Source organism: Seriola lalandi, unplaced genomic scaffold (assembly GCF_002814215.2).
Source record: "Seriola lalandi dorsalis isolate HSWRI2012SDOR001 ecotype SW California unplaced genomic scaffold, Sedor1 jcf7180002054867, whole genome shotgun sequence".
Taxonomy (NCBI): Eukaryota; Metazoa; Chordata; class Actinopteri; order Carangiformes; family Carangidae; genus Seriola; species Seriola lalandi.
In genome coordinates this window covers 20,080-35,496 of record NW_019525420.1, presented here as the reverse complement: position 1 = coordinate 35,496, position 15,417 = coordinate 20,080, and the positions used below count along the sequence as shown (strand labels likewise).

Genomic DNA, 15,417 nt, shown 5'->3' with positions numbered 1-15,417 from the left:
TTTTTTTTTTTTTTTTTTTTTTTTACATATTTTACATATGACATACATTTTTATCTTAAATTTACACATAAGATAAAAATGTATATGTCATCAATGGGAATTCAATGTATGTACATATATTACATTTGCATATGGGAGTGGAGAGAGACAAGAATTTTACCTTTGGTGAATTCAACAAAACCTGGAATTATTTTCAGAATAAAAGTTAATAAAAACATCATGTGATACGATCAAAAGCTCCAGAACAGGAACTCAATGGACTGTCCAAGGTCAACACTGAATTTTCAATCTTTAACTTTTGAGCCGACATGGACAGACGTCTGTACGGAGATCAGGTGAACTGAAATCTGAACATATGGTTGGTTTCCATGACAACCAGATAGCTCTACCTGCGCAGGAAGATCATGTCATTCAGTCAAAAGCTCCAGAAAAGCTACTAAATGGACCTTGAGGTGGAAAGAACTGAGGAGATTATTGATTAATGACCAGATTATCAGAAATCTGTGAGTTTTCAGGATTGAAACAAGCAACTGAACAAAACTGACATTCAAGGTTTTCACACAAACAGATCCAAGTTTTGTTTTGGAGAAAGTCCTGCAGTTAGGAGGTTTCAGTCCGGGGGGGTCGGTGTGATGAAACCTCAGAGTCAGGAAACACATTTTCTACCACAGACCACACACACACACACACACACACACACACACACACACACACACACACACACACACACACACAATGTGTGTGAAGGGTCTTTTCTCCCACTTCCTTGTCTTACTTCTTCTTTGTAGATGACTCTATAGGAGTGGTGGAGGAACTTGTTACCACGGAGACATGTTTACATCTATTCCAGGACCCTCCAGTAGTATCTATAGTAGTCGCAGTAGTATCTGTAGTAGTAGCAGTATCTGTAGTAGTACCTGTAGTAGTAGCAGTAGTATCTGTTATAGTATCTGTAGTAGTCGCAGTAGTATCTGTAGTAGTAGCAGTAGTATCTGTAGTAGTAGAAGTAGTACCTGTATTAGGAGCAGTAGTACCTGTAGTAGTAGAAGTATCTGTAGTAGTAGAAGTAGTACCTGTAGTAGTAGAAGTATCTGTAGTAGCACCTGTAGTAGTAGTAGAAGTATCTATAGTAGTCGCAGTAGTATCTGTAGTAGTAGCAGTATCTGTAGTAGTAGCAGTATCTGTGGTAGTACCTGTAGTAGTAGCAGTAGTATCTGTTATAGTATCTGTAGTAGTCACAGTAGTATCTGTAGTAGTAGCAGTAGTATCTGTAGTAGTCACAGTAGTATCTGTAGTAGTAGAAGTAGTACCTGTATTAGGAGCAGTAGTACCTGTAGTAGTAGAAGTATCTGTAGTAGTAGAAGTAGTACCTGTAGTAGTAGAAGTATCTGTAGTAGCACCTGTAGTAGTAGTAGAAGTATCTGTAGTAGTAGCAGTAGTACCTGTAGTAGTAGCAGTATCTGTAGTAGTAGCAGTAGTACCTGTAGTAGTAGAAGTATCTGTAGTAGCACCTGTAGTAGTAGTAGAAGTATCTGTAGTAGCACCTGTAGTAGTAGTAGAAGTATCTGTAGTAGTAGCAGTAGTACCTGTAGTAGTAGCAGTAGTACCTGTAGTAGTAGAAGTATCTGTAGTAGTAGCAGTAGTACCTGTAGTAGTAGAAGTATCTGTAGTAGTAGAAGTAGCACCTGTAGTAGTAGTAGTATCTGTAGTATCTGTAGTAGTAGCAGTAGTACCTGTAGTAGTAGAAGTATCTGTAGTAGTAGCAGTAGTACCTGTAGTAGTAGAAGTATCTGTAGTAGTAGCAGTAGTGCTGATGTCAGCATGACGAACTGCTCTGACGTCTCGGAGCAGTTCGTCATGTGAAGTTACTTACTTACTTACTTCACAGTGATTCTGTTGCACTGATGTGATAAAATAAGAAGTGAATCTGTTTCATAACAAATGAATAAAGTTTGAATAGTTGTTGAAGAACATGAAGGTTGTGAGTTTTCTTAGTTTAAATTCCAGATGAAATGAGTGAGATGGTCGAGAGCTCAGGTTCTTGTTTGTGGTGATTGTGGCGCCGCAGCAGCTTCGCACTTTCAACTTCACAAAACTGCTTTAAAATAAATGTTCATGATGAGTGAGACTTAATTAAGCATTAATAAACAGGCTTGGAGCTCATTAACATTTTATAAATAGTTAATAAACAGTTAATAACTAATTTATTTTTCACTTTGGTTTGAACTGTCCCCTGAAGAAAATGTTTAATAACTGTTAATAAATGGTTATTAAATAGTAATGAAGGGTTTTATTACTGAACGCTAATAGCAGAGTAATAACTGGTACTTCTGTCATCTCTGACCCACATTAATATACACTTCTCAGCTGTTTATCAGCTGTTTGTCACATGTTTATCAGCTATTTACCAGATGTTTACTAGATGTTTATCAGCTGTTTTAGATGTTTACCAACTGTTTATCAAACGTTTACCAGATGTTTATCAGACGTTTACCAGATTATTAGGATATTGAAATGTTAATAATTGTAGTCAGCGCTGGATGAAGTATTCAGATACTTGACTGAAGCAGGAGTACTAATACCACAATATGTAAATATATTCAAACAAATGTACTGTAAGTATCAAAAGTAAAAGTACTGCAGTGTTATTACATATTATGATAGCTGATATTTTTGATTGTGATTTAACTATGTCAGATAGTTCAGTCTGTGCTTCACGACCTCCATCAGCAGAGTCAAGTACTACTGGATGGATGGATAGATAGTACTGTATATAAATGATCATTTAATTCAGTTTACTACTGTTAATAAACACTTAATTAATGTTTATTAACACAGAATAAACAGTGTAAGTTGTTTTCTGACCTTCAGCAGAGCAGCAGCAGCTGAGGGCGATCGACAGCAGCAGAGGATGGACCAACATCTCTCTCTCTCTCTGTTGTTGTTCGGTTGAAGTCAAACTGAATCTGACTGAAGGAGACGAACTTCCTCTGCCCCCCCCCCCCCTGACATTACCCACCCCCCCCTGCCTGAGGCGGTCCTCTCAGAGACAGAGGTGTCCTGCAGGTCTCCCACTCTCATCATGTGACCTTGGCGTCACAGGTTCAAGTCTGGCTGCAGCTCTCAAGAGTCCAAACTTCAGGTGACAACGTTTTATTTTTAACCTTTTAACATTTTGTGAAATGGTTTTGTCTCTAGTCTCGTCTTTGGTCTCAGATGTGTTGGGATCAGAATGTGATGGGACTGGCCACGTGTGTGTGTGTGTGTGTGTGTGTGTGTGTGTGTGTGTGTTTGTGTGTGTGTGTGTGTGTGTGTGTTTGTGTGTGTGTGTGTGTGTGTGTGTGTGTGTGTGTGTGTGAGAAATGAGGAAGAGCGTGGATTTCAGTGACTCAGACACTTTCTGACACTCAGCACATTTCTCAACTTCACAACAGGAAGTAGGATAAATCTACTGACGAGGGGCGGGGTCAGACGGGTGGATGGGCGGGGCTGAAGGATGAAGAGTTCACTGTCCTCAGTGTGGAGCCATCAGGGGACAGGTGGAGGACATGAGGTCTCAGTGAGTGATGTAACCAGGCCGGACGATATGAAAACATGGAAAAGATGGAGACATTTCTATACATGACAATCTGTTCATATAAAATAGAAGCACATATGTAAAAGGAATACATGAAACCAGTAGTTGCCATCAGTTTTCATATATTGACATGTCTCACACATCCAAATATACGTGTGTGTGTGTGTGTGTGTGTGTGTGGTGGGGGACACTGATGAAAACCTTGAAACTGATTTAAACATAAAACAAACAAACTGCTGCACTTTGTTTATTCTTGTGTTTTAATAAAGATTCAGTTTGTGTAAAAGAGTCTAAAAGCAGTTTGAATAGACACTGAGCAGCAATACACACAGAAACACACACACTTCAGAGTAATGCAGAGATTAAATGAGGGATTAATAATCTGATCCAGGACCTGCTGCACGGTCGACTCACTACAAACAGGAAGAAGAAGGAGCCGTTTCCTGTTGGTGGAGTCAGACATAGTTTAGATATAAAAGCCTTCCAGTCTGAGGGGGAACGAGCCGACACCCTCTCACAGGCTGCTCTCCTCCTCTTCCTCACCACTGCACGATGAAGCATGAGGCTCCTCAGCTTCCTCTTGACCTTCTGATGATGTCACTTCCTGTGGTCCTGAATCATCCTGAGAGGTGGTGTCGAGGGGAGGATCTGAGGGGGGGCTGCAAAGAAAACATCATTCATCATCATCATCATCATCATGTGAACACAGAACTGCTTCTCCGTAGCTCCGCCCAACGAAACATACACCTGCAGCCTGTCAGCTCAGTTTCTACTGGTTTCTGTTGTACCTGACTGCGTCCAGCGCAGTGCAGCTGCTTGTTTCTATGGTAACGTCAGCAATTGGGATTATGTAGGTGCCCTGGGAGGGGCCAGCCTCCTCTAGCTCCACCTCCAACTGATGAACATTCACCTGAGGGGTGGGACTTCCTTTAAAAGGAAAAAGAGGGCGGGATTTTGAATTTAGTTTCCTTCATATAGCCACAGAAAGGTTGAATGTGTGTGTGTGTTTGTGTGATACTGGTTGTGTTGTTGTGTTACCGTGTGTGTCCGTCTGATGTTCAACAGCTCTGGATAAACTCAGTGTGGATCGAACAACAGCTGGATTGTCACCTTTCAGGAAGTTCTCCGTCAGCTGGAGGTAACGCTAAAGCACAACAACAACAACAACAACAACTGCAACATTAACTGACTCTGGATCAGTTTGTTGATATGAGGAACAAACAAGGAGGTGAGCAGGAGAAAAACATCAGCCTGAAACAGGATCAATTATCCTCCATCAGTTCTCATACTCTCAAATCCTCTCAGTAAACCAGACCAGCATCAGCTCCACAGCCAGCACGGGACAGAAATCCAGTCTCGGACTGATCCACTAGGACCGGCTGCATGAACGACACTGACGGAGCCAGTGAAACCGATGGAGCCAGTAAAGACACCGATGGAGCAGGTAAAAACTTTCTGGATGTTTTGATGGTCCACCTGCCGACCAGGATCTGAGCCTGTAGTCCTCACTCCAGTCCACCTGTGATCTGGTCTCATCTCTTTTTAGATGAAACTGTCACTGTCACCTGAATGCTTCGTACTGTGACATCACACCTGTGGGCAGGGCCTGTGTGTTTGTGCCAATGGTTTAACAGGAGGGACTCGCATGCACTAACAGGCACACGCGTTTGGACCAAATAAACTCAGATTACATCACACACAGAGGGGGCGGGGCTTCATTCTCTGCTCGGGAAGACATTAGTCTTCTATGTCTTTTACATAGCAAACAGATGTTTGTTTAAAATCTGCTTTAAATTCTGATTGGAGGTGAGAAAGTAATTTGTACCTTGTTGTGGTCGTCAGTCAACATGTTTCCTACAGAGACGACCAGCGACGAGAAGGAAGGTCGAGACTGAGGTTTCTCCTCCCAGCAGCATTTCATCAGCTCAAAGCTAGGAAGGAAACATTCAGGAAACATTCAGGAAACAGACAGGTAAAGACAAAATATACAGGAAACAGTCAGAAAATAGAGAGGAAGTGTTGTGTGTTGTGTCCTACACGTTGTGAGGAGCATGTTCAGCTCGGGTCATCCTGTATCCTCTCTTCAGAGCAGAGTAAAACTCCTGGGTCATCGGGAGGTCGGGGTACGGGCTCGCACCTGGGACAAAATACACAAATACTACTGGTGATGTATACAGGTCAAACTGGTGTGTAGATGTAAACTGGACAGACTGGGCAGACTGGTTTACCCAGAGAGAAGATCTCCCACAGTAAGACTCCGAAGGACCATACGTCGCTCTGAGAGCTGTAAATGTTCTGGAAGATACTCTCTGGAGACATCCACTTGACCGGCAGGAAGTTCTGAACAGCAACACGACAAACAGCTGTTAATCACACTGCGAGCTGCTGTCAATCACTCGTGGTTAATAAAGTTCATTCAACACTGACGTTTCCTCTGGCGATATAGTCCTGATCCTTTGTGAGGTCTCGAGCCAAACCGAAGTCACAGACCTTCACCAGCTTCCCCTCAAGGACCAGGACGTTCCTCGCTGCCAGGTCTCTGTGGACACACTGAGGGACACCAGAGGACAACACCTGATCCAACCTGTCAACATGCAACACAACTTTCAGTAGCAACATGTAATAGGAAGTTCACACACGAGTTGTTTTTTTAAAGGGCTCATACGTTTCTGGAGCAGAGGAAGTCCATGGCCTGAGAGATCTGGTAGGAGAAGCTGAGGAGGTCATTGAGGCTGAGGAGAGGAGAGTCACTGAGGAGGAGAGAGGACGCTTCCTGCTGGTCTGAAGGAGAACCACAGGAAGTCACTGAGGCTGCGTATCAATACTGATCCATGATTGATTGATTGATTGATTAGTGATATAAATACAAGATCTCAGCTCAAAGTTACAAGGAAGTGACACAATTTCCAAACTCAGAATTAATACTAAATAAATAATTGTACTTTCCGTTGTATGACTATAAGAACTAAGAAATCATCTATTGATCAACTATAATCCATATCAGATTCATTATCATGATTCACTCCGACTTCCGCCGACACCTTTCAGTCACTGCTGTCATCTGTTTGTGGCGTGAACTTATCATTTGGTTTGATTTCTTTCCTGTATATTTTATTGGTGGGATTGATAAGGAAGCAATACATGTTCTTCTCTTCGGCCATCTTGTTTATTGTTATTATTTTGTAACTTATTGGTTTGATTTCTTTCCTGTATATTTTATTGGTGGGATTGATAAGGAAGCAATACATGTTCTTCTCTTCGGCCATCTTGTTTATTGTTATTATTTTGTAACTTAGAGACATCAACTCAAATTATCCATTTTTTCTGGCAGAAATTAGCTTCCATACAGTGTACTACATGTACTACATGTATACAGTGTACAACACGTACTACATGTATACAGTGTACTACATGTACTACATGTATACAGTGTACTACATGTACTACATGTATACAGTGTACTACATGTACTACATGTATATACTACATGTATACAGTGTACTACATGTACTACATGTATACAGTGTACTACATGTACTACATGTATACAGTGTACAACATGTACTACATGTATACAGTGTACTACATGTACTACATGTATACAGTGTACTACATGTATACAGTGTACAACACGTACTACATGTATACAGTGTACCGCATGTACTACATGTATACAGTGTACTACACGTACTACATGTATACAGTGTACAACACGTATACAGTGTACAACACGTACTACATGTATACAGTGTACCACACGTACTACATGTATACAGTGTACAACACGTACTACATGTATACAGTGTAGCTGTACTACATGTATACAGTGTACTACATGTACTACATGTATACAGTGTACAACACGTACTACATGTATACAGTGTACCGCATGTACTACATGTATACAGTGTACTACATGTATATAGTGTACTACATGTAATATATTGTATGTATACAGTGTACTGCATGTACTACATGTAATATACTGTATGTATACAGTGTACTGCATGTACTACATGTATATAGTGTACTACATGTACTAAAGAAAGATGACAGGTGAAGCACGGCATCATGTGTCTATCACCTGGTGCTATGTACGGCGTCTCGTACACCGCAGGTTCGATGTCGGCGTAGCTGAGCTCCTTCATGGCGACGTACTGAGCGCTCTCCTCTTTATTCATGTCCATATAACCTCCATCACTGTCGCTGCAGGGCGAGGGACACTCATAATCAATACAAACACAGAGAGAGAGCGAGAGAGATTTGATCTACACCTTTGCTTATTTGTGTGTATTCATGTGTTGACCTCTTGGTGTGTGTGTCACTCTGCTGGAAGGTGTGTTTGTTTCTCTGCAGGTAGTTCACCAGGTCTCCATGACGACAGAACTCAGTGATCAGATAGACAGGGCCTGGACAGACAGACAGGAAATAGGCAGACAGGAGACAGTTAATATTTAATTAGGATTAAACCAGGATTAGTTCTGGGTTAAATTAGGATTAGTTCAGGATTAAAATCAGGATTAATTAAGGATTAAAATCAGGATTAATTCATGATTGCTTTAGTGTTAAATGAGGATTAGTTCAGTATTAAATCAGGGTTAAATCAGGATTAGTTCAAGATTAGTTCAGGATTACTTTATGGTTAAATCAGGAATAGTTCAGGATTAAATCAGGATTAAATCAAGATAAATTCAGGGTTAAATCAGGATTAGTTCAGGGTTAGTTCAGGGTTAGTTCATGATTACTTTAGGGTTAAACCAGGATTAAATCAGGTTTAGTTCAGGATTACTTTAGGGTTAAATCAGGATTAATTCAGGGTTAAATAAGGATTAGTTTAGGATTAAATCAGGATAAATTCAGGGTTAAATCTGGATTAAAGAATGTACCTCCTCTCGTGCAGGCTCCCAGCAGGTTGACAACATTCAGGTGAGGACCAAGATGAACCAAAACCTTCAACTCTGACATCAGAGACTGAACTGCACCGCTGCTTGCTGAACACAGAGAAATATAGAAAATATTCAGTTTTTATTGATTTGTGTCGATAATCAATAATCTGGTTAACTGTATGCAACACTCTGACTTTGTCCTGGAGGGAGATCCGTTGACTGACAAAGGAAGGTAACATCACAGTCACGTTTCGACATTCGGCCAACACTTTAATCATCAGCTTTCTCAAAAAAAGAAATTAAAACCAAAGAAAACCAGCAGCACGTTATCAATGTTATTAAAGATGGAGACATCAGACAGAGACAAAGGACATGAAGGGACAACTGTGACTGAGAATCTCTGATCTGATCATTAACTCAAACTACAGTTTCTATCAGTGAAGGAGACAACAGACAGATCACAGACCAGTTAGAGACAGAGACAGAGACAGTTACAGAGACGGAGACAGTTAGAGAAAGAGACACAGAGACAGTTACAAAGACAAAGACAGTTACGTACGTTTGACCATCTTCACAGCTACTTTAGTTGTAGAATGAGAGTGAATCAGACCAGAGACGTTCGCCTCAACCACACGACCAAATGCACCTGAACCCAGCACCTGACCTGGAGGGAGGGAGAGATAAAAAATGAGATCAGATTAGATTAGATTTAATCAGGGACTATTGGCTATGGGCTAATAGGGTCTCCAAGGGCAAATTGGTCCCAGGGGAAGTTTCTGGACTAAGATCAATTCATAGACCCTAAGTGTCACCCGCAGTCAGAGTTGCAGCACCTCACCCGAAAAAAGAGAAACCTATGGGCCCACCACCTGCGGGGACGGACTTCGGGGTTGGGTGTGATGCTGACCAGGCAGCAGACAAAGGCAGGAACCTAGGCAAGCTGTGTCGTAGTCTGGTCATTGTGACATGGAGTGTCTCCTCTCTGGTGAGAGCCTGAGCTGGTGGAGGAGGTGGAGTGATACCAACTAGATGTAGTTGGGCTCAACCCTAGTACAGAAGGGGCTCTGGAACCAAAGTCCTGGAGAGGGGCTGGACTCTCCCCATTTCTCAGAGTTGCCCAGGATGACAGACGTCTGGTGGGTGGAAGGATACTCACAAGCCCCCGGTGGGACACCGCCATGTTGGCCTGCTCTCCAAGGGAACGAGAGGGTCGCCTCGATGTGACTGGGGGTCAGTGAGGAGAAGGCTGAACTGAACTCTAGTCTCTGCGATGTCCTGAAAGGGTTCAGCCTGAGGACTTCAAGGCCCATCAGGGCAACGATGGAGAAACCTGGAGGAAGGGCCTCCTGATCTGAACCTGAGTGGTGCTCTGTTATTGGACTTCTGTGCTGGTCATAGTTTGACCATAGACACCATGTTAAAACATCCAGTACCAGAGCACCTTAGGCCAAAGGTCAATAATCAACTTCGTCAGATCAGTGGACACGTGTTTTGGACAGAGCTGTCAGCTGATCACCACCTGGTGGTGAGGTAGATCAGATGGAGGGGAAGGCTGCCAGACAGGGTGAACTGGGAACACTGGTGGAGGCCCCTGAACTGGGTGCCTTCCTTTGGAGGTTTTCTGGGCAGGTCCAACTGGGAGCAGACCGAGGTAGACCCAGAACTCGCTGGAGGAACTACATATCCCAACAGGCCTGGGAAGACCTTGGGATCCCCCAGGAGGAACTGGAAAGCGTTGCAGGAGAGAGGCATGTCTGGAATGTCCTGCTGAGCCTGCTGCCATGGCAACCCGCCCCCCGAATAAGAGGAAGATGATGGATGGATTAGATCAGATCAGATTAGGTTAGTATTAACTCAGGATGAGTTTAGGATTAAATAAATAGTTTTGTGGTATTACCCAGTACTACATTGTCTCGTGGTATTTCCCAGGTGGAGTTATAGGGCAGGTGGGCGGGGTCCAGGTAGGTGTACTGCTGTCCGTCAGGACTCACAGACTCAATCACCTTCCAGCGAACTTCATAATGAGGTTTCTAACGAACAGGAAGAGACGAACAGACCTCAGGTCACAAAATAAGTTGTTTAAAAGTATTACTCTCTTGTACTGTTACATTCAGACTCATGTTGTCATGGCAGCCACACAACTACTGCTAAAATGTAGGAAAGTACTGCAGTTCTACTTTAACACTACATACTCTGAATACTGACTTTTCTCCAGAGGAGGATGAGGATGATGAGGAAGAAGACGGCAATGACAACCAGAACCAGAACCGCTGCTAAGACTGCAACCTGAGACAGGAGAGCTGGAGACAGGTAGAGAGAGGTACAGAGGTAGAGAGAGAGAGAGACAGACAGGAAGACAGAGAGAGACAGGTAGGTAGAGAGAGAGCGATGGTGATATTATATAAAGTAAATAATATATGTTCATAATGTAGATTACTATGGAACCGAAGTATTACTACAGTAGTACTGCAGTATCAATACGTACAGGTGGACAGTACTCGCAGGTCTCTGGCTCGGCGTCCTGCTGTGTTTCTGGCTTCACAGCGAACAGCTGACAGAGAGCTGAGAGCCTGGAGAGTCAACTGACTGCGTACCTGCACAGGTGAGAGACACACACACACACACACACACACCAGTCATCTAAGAATCATTACACAATCACCCCCCCTCTCTGATGGTGTAACTCTGATGACATCACTAGTTACCTGGGTGACTCCCCTCTCCTCCACCTCAGTGATGTTCTCCTGCAGAGAAACGCCCTCTGAGGCTGCTGATAGGCTCCTCCAGGCGCCCGTGACATTACTACACCTGCAGGTGACACGGTTACTATGGCAACATGTGTGAGCTTGAATCTGCGTTTACCTGTGTATTTCTTACCTGTGTGAGCTGTGACAGGTGTACCAGGTGACAGAAGGAGGTGGAGCTCCCTCGCTGACACAAAGCACTGCCTTACTGCCAACCTCTGACAGAGACGTGATCCTGGGGGGTGCTAAACACACACACACACATACACAGGTAAATATACACACACACACACACACACACACACACACACACACAGTGTCTCTCTCTGACCTTTGACCTCCAGTTTGAAAACAATCTCGTCGACGTCGTCGTCATTGGAAACGGTTGCTGTGTAATTTCCTGTCTGATCCATCTGGACTCGAACCAGTGTCAGTGTGCTCACATACCTGCACATCAATCAATCAATCAATCGATCAATCAATCAAACCAAACTGTTCTCGTCCTGTGTCGTATCTCTACCTTGACCTCTGACCTACCTGCTGCCCATCAGGTGTGTGGTGGTGACGGAGGTGGTTTCCGTGACAACAGTCTGGTTGTCTTTGGTCCAGAGGACAGTGGGGGCAGGGTGGGCGTCGACCTCCACACTGAACTCCACCGTGTGGTGGAGGAGAGACGATACATTGGTCTCACCTGAGGGCCACAGGTAGACATACCCTCGATCTGCAGAGAGAGACTTTACCTGAGAATTTACCTGTGTGTATCCACCTGTATGTATGTTTTAGTGTGTGTGTGTGTGTGTAGGTGTGTGTGTGTACTGACCCAGTACTGTCACTGTGATGTTTTTCATCACAGTCCGTCCCTGCATGGTCTCCTGCACCACACACGTATATACACCTACAAGAAGCACACGACACACACACAACCTCATCCCATCACCGTGGTTACCCAAAAACATCCAAACCCCGAATAACATTACTATAGCAACTGACAACTGTTACTACGTTTTCTTTTTACTGAGGACTTCATCCTGTCACCTACCAGAATCTGCCACTGTTGCCGTGGAGATGTTAACGAAGGAGCGGATCCGATTGGGCAGAAAGTCTGTCAGCGGCTCGACTTCCTGAACCAATACAAAGACACACATTCAGACAGACAGACAGACAGACAGACAGACAGACAGACAGACAGACAGACACACATTCAGACAGACAGACAGACACACATTCAGACAGACAGACAGACAGACAGACAGACAGACAGACAGACAGACAGACATTCAGACAGACAGACAGACAGACAGACAGACAGAGAGACAGACAGACACACATTCAGACAGACAGACAGATAGACAGACAGACACACATTCAGACAGACAGACAGACAGACAGACAGACACACATTCAGACAGACACACATTCAGACAGACAGACAGACAGACAGACAGACAGACAGACAGACACACATTCAGACAGACAGAGAGACAGACACACATTCAGACAGACAGACAGACAGACAGACAGACAGACACACATTCAGACAGACAGACAGACAGACAGACAGACAGACACACATTCAGACAGACAGAGAGACAGACACACATTCAGACAGACAGACAGACAGACAGACAGGTACCTGTCTGCGGGGAAAGTCCCAGGAGAAGAAAACCATCTCCGTGTCTTTGACAGTGCAGTTCACAGTCAGAACCTCCCCCTGTTTCAACACACTGCTGGACACCGTCAGGTCCACCTCCATCACCTTAGGAACTGAGAGACAGACGGGTGGAGAGAGACAGACAGGTGGAGAGAGAGAGACAGGTGGACAGACAATAATGTAATCTATATTATTTGATCTAATCTTATGAATTAATTTAATTCTAGTCTGATCTAATTAATATAAAATAAGCACCACAATTCTAATAATCATTTCTAGTTGAATCCACTCTAATCTAACATAAAGTAGTCTAGTCTAAACTAGTCCAATTGAATCTAGTCTAATTTAGTCTAGTCTAATTTAATCTACTCTAAAATAGTGTAATCTAATCTATTTTAATCAAATTGAATCTAATCTAATCTAGTCTAGTGTAATTTAAACTACTCTAAAATAGTCTAGTCTAATTAAATCTAGTCTAATCTAGTGTAATTGAATCTAATCTAGTCTAGTCTTTAGTCTGATCTAACCTAATCTCATCAACTCACCTACGATGCTGAAGACGTAGTACACCTGGGACTCCCTCTCCTCTCCTCCGAGGGCGGCTAAGCACACGTATGACGTGTCGTTGAGACGACCTGTGAAGCCACGGCCCGGCTCATATGTCGTCCCGGTAACCAGTGTCCAGCTAGGACGTTCATACAGCGAGACGTTGAGCCGCGGGTCAGACACCACGCAGGGGATGGTGTCTTCCTCCGCCTCCTTCATCACCACACCTGGACCCAGTGGGACAAACCATTCATCCGGACCTGGGGGGGGGGGGGGGGGGGGGGGGCAAGTGGGACGGACACATCAGGACAGACAGGTCTCACAGGAGGGACAGACACGCAGCCATATATGATATATATTGTCACCTTTTCCAGGTATGAAGATGTCGATCTCTCTGCTCTGATAGGACGACCCCTCCTCACAGGTGTATCGCCCAGAATTCCTCCAGGTGACATTAAAGAGCTGCAGGACGCTGCTGGAACCCCGATTCTCCACCACAACCCCGTCTACCTGAGAGTCCTGAGGTACCCGCCACGTCACCTGACTCCACCCCGAACACACCTGAGGAGGGAGACATACAGGTACCTGAGCACACCTGAGGAGAAAGACAGGTACCTGAACATACCTGAGGAGACAGACAGGTACCTAAACACACGTGCAGGGACAGACAGGTACCTGAGCACGCCTGCAGAGACAGACAGGTGTTACTCACCACACTGAAGCTGGAGGTGGAGTTCAGTAAAACTTTGGAGGCTGACGGCATCAGCTCCAGACTGACGCCCCCTTCAGGGCAAACCAGGAACACACCTGCAGACAGACAGACAGACAGACAGACAGACAGACAGACAGACAGGTATGAGTTTACCTATAAACCCGTACTGATGTTTTATTTGTTTGTTACCTACCTAACAGGAAGTGCAGCAGGTTTAGACTTCCTGTTTGCCATTTGATGTACGCCATGATTGCATCTGATCCTGACCTAGAACAACAGGAGAGATTTCAAATTAAAAGTGTGACTGCTGTTGTCTAACTAGAGTGAAGAGACTTCAAAATAAAAATCTGACACTGCTGTTTGTAAAAAAGTGGTCGAATGTACTTGAATACATTTACTCAAGTATTTTACTTGTGCTGTAGTTGAGTATTTCCATGTTATTTTAGTGTTTATTAATAGTCGGAGGGACAGAGATTTACAGAAAGGGTTTTAACGCAATAATGAGTACTTTTACTTTTGGTACTTTAGTATATTCTGATATTAATACTTCAGAATACTGTTGTTGAAGAATGTTGTTAGTATTTTTACTGCAGCAGACGTAGTTAAGTCTGGAGTCAGTTAAACACTCGACGTCTGTTAAATCATTCTGAACTGTGATGGTTCAAACAGACCTGAACACACACTCTTCTGTCTGTGTGTGTGTGTGTGTGTGTGTGTGTGTTTTCACTGGGAGATTTGGGAATTTCTTTCTTCTTCTTTTAGAGAGGAAGAAGTTTGAGTCCTGTCGTCCAATCAGAATGTGTCCCTGGAGATCTCGGCCAATCACAGGCCTCGTTGACGGTGTGTGAGAGAGGAATGTGAATCGACCACTGAAGAAGAAAAATAAACAGTCAAGTATTTCCTGTGGGCAGCAGTGAGGACGACAGTCTCAGCCAATCACAGCTCAGCTACTCTCTGCTGCTCTGCTCTGAGGTCAGTCAGTCCTGCAGGACATATTGATATCACTTATGATGTCACTGATCTGCTGCCATGTTGTGATGTATCTGCTGACATCACAGGTTGGTCAACAGTTCACAGACGTGACATGTTCCCCGTTGACTCCCCAAATAATTGAACCTAATGTTCACTGTAGTGATGTAATCGACTGACTCTATGTCTCTGTCTCCTCTGTGTGCGTGTGTGTGTGTGTGTGTGTGCGTGTGTGTGTGTGTGTGTGTGTGTGTGTGTGTGTGTGCGTGTGCGTGTGTGTGTTTGTGTGTGTGTGTGTGTGTGTGTGCAGGATTTCCGCTCACGGCACTCCT

General features: G+C 43.9%; 2 protein-coding genes across 2 annotated transcripts in view; both read right to left on the bottom strand.

Annotated features, from left to right (window-relative positions):
* LOC111671143 (macrophage colony-stimulating factor 1 receptor 2-like) overlaps positions 1–2,986 on the bottom strand; it is a 20,028-nt gene extending 17,042 nt beyond the window's left edge. The window contains exon 1 of the mRNA XM_023428162.2: positions 2,866–2,986. Coding sequence (XP_023283930.1) covers positions 2,866–2,923 — 58 coding nt within the window. The 5' untranslated portion in view covers positions 2,924–2,986. The remainder of the gene's footprint in view (positions 1–2,865) is intronic.
* Positions 2,987–3,819: 833 nt separating this feature from the next.
* LOC111671142 (platelet-derived growth factor receptor beta-like) lies at positions 3,820–15,009 on the bottom strand. Its single transcript, XM_087179815.1, has 27 exons — positions 14,844–15,009; positions 14,310–14,383; positions 14,117–14,211; positions 13,770–13,965; positions 13,404–13,664; positions 12,841–12,971; positions 12,247–12,328; positions 12,028–12,102; positions 11,745–11,928; positions 11,539–11,654; positions 11,341–11,452; positions 11,169–11,271; positions 10,949–11,057; positions 10,669–10,763; positions 10,361–10,493; positions 9,023–9,127; positions 8,464–8,568; positions 7,884–7,986; positions 7,662–7,783; positions 6,243–6,358; positions 6,005–6,127; positions 5,806–5,917; positions 5,615–5,714; positions 5,403–5,508; positions 4,616–4,721; positions 4,366–4,504; positions 3,820–4,236 (listed from the first exon to the last, which is right to left on the bottom strand). The coding sequence occupies exons 2-27, from the start codon at positions 14,362–14,364 to the stop codon at positions 4,092–4,094; spliced, it is 3,129 nt and encodes a 1,042-aa protein (XP_087035941.1). The 5' UTR covers positions 14,365–14,383; positions 14,844–15,009; the 3' UTR covers positions 3,820–4,091.
* Between the last annotated feature and the right edge of the window lie 408 nt (positions 15,010–15,417).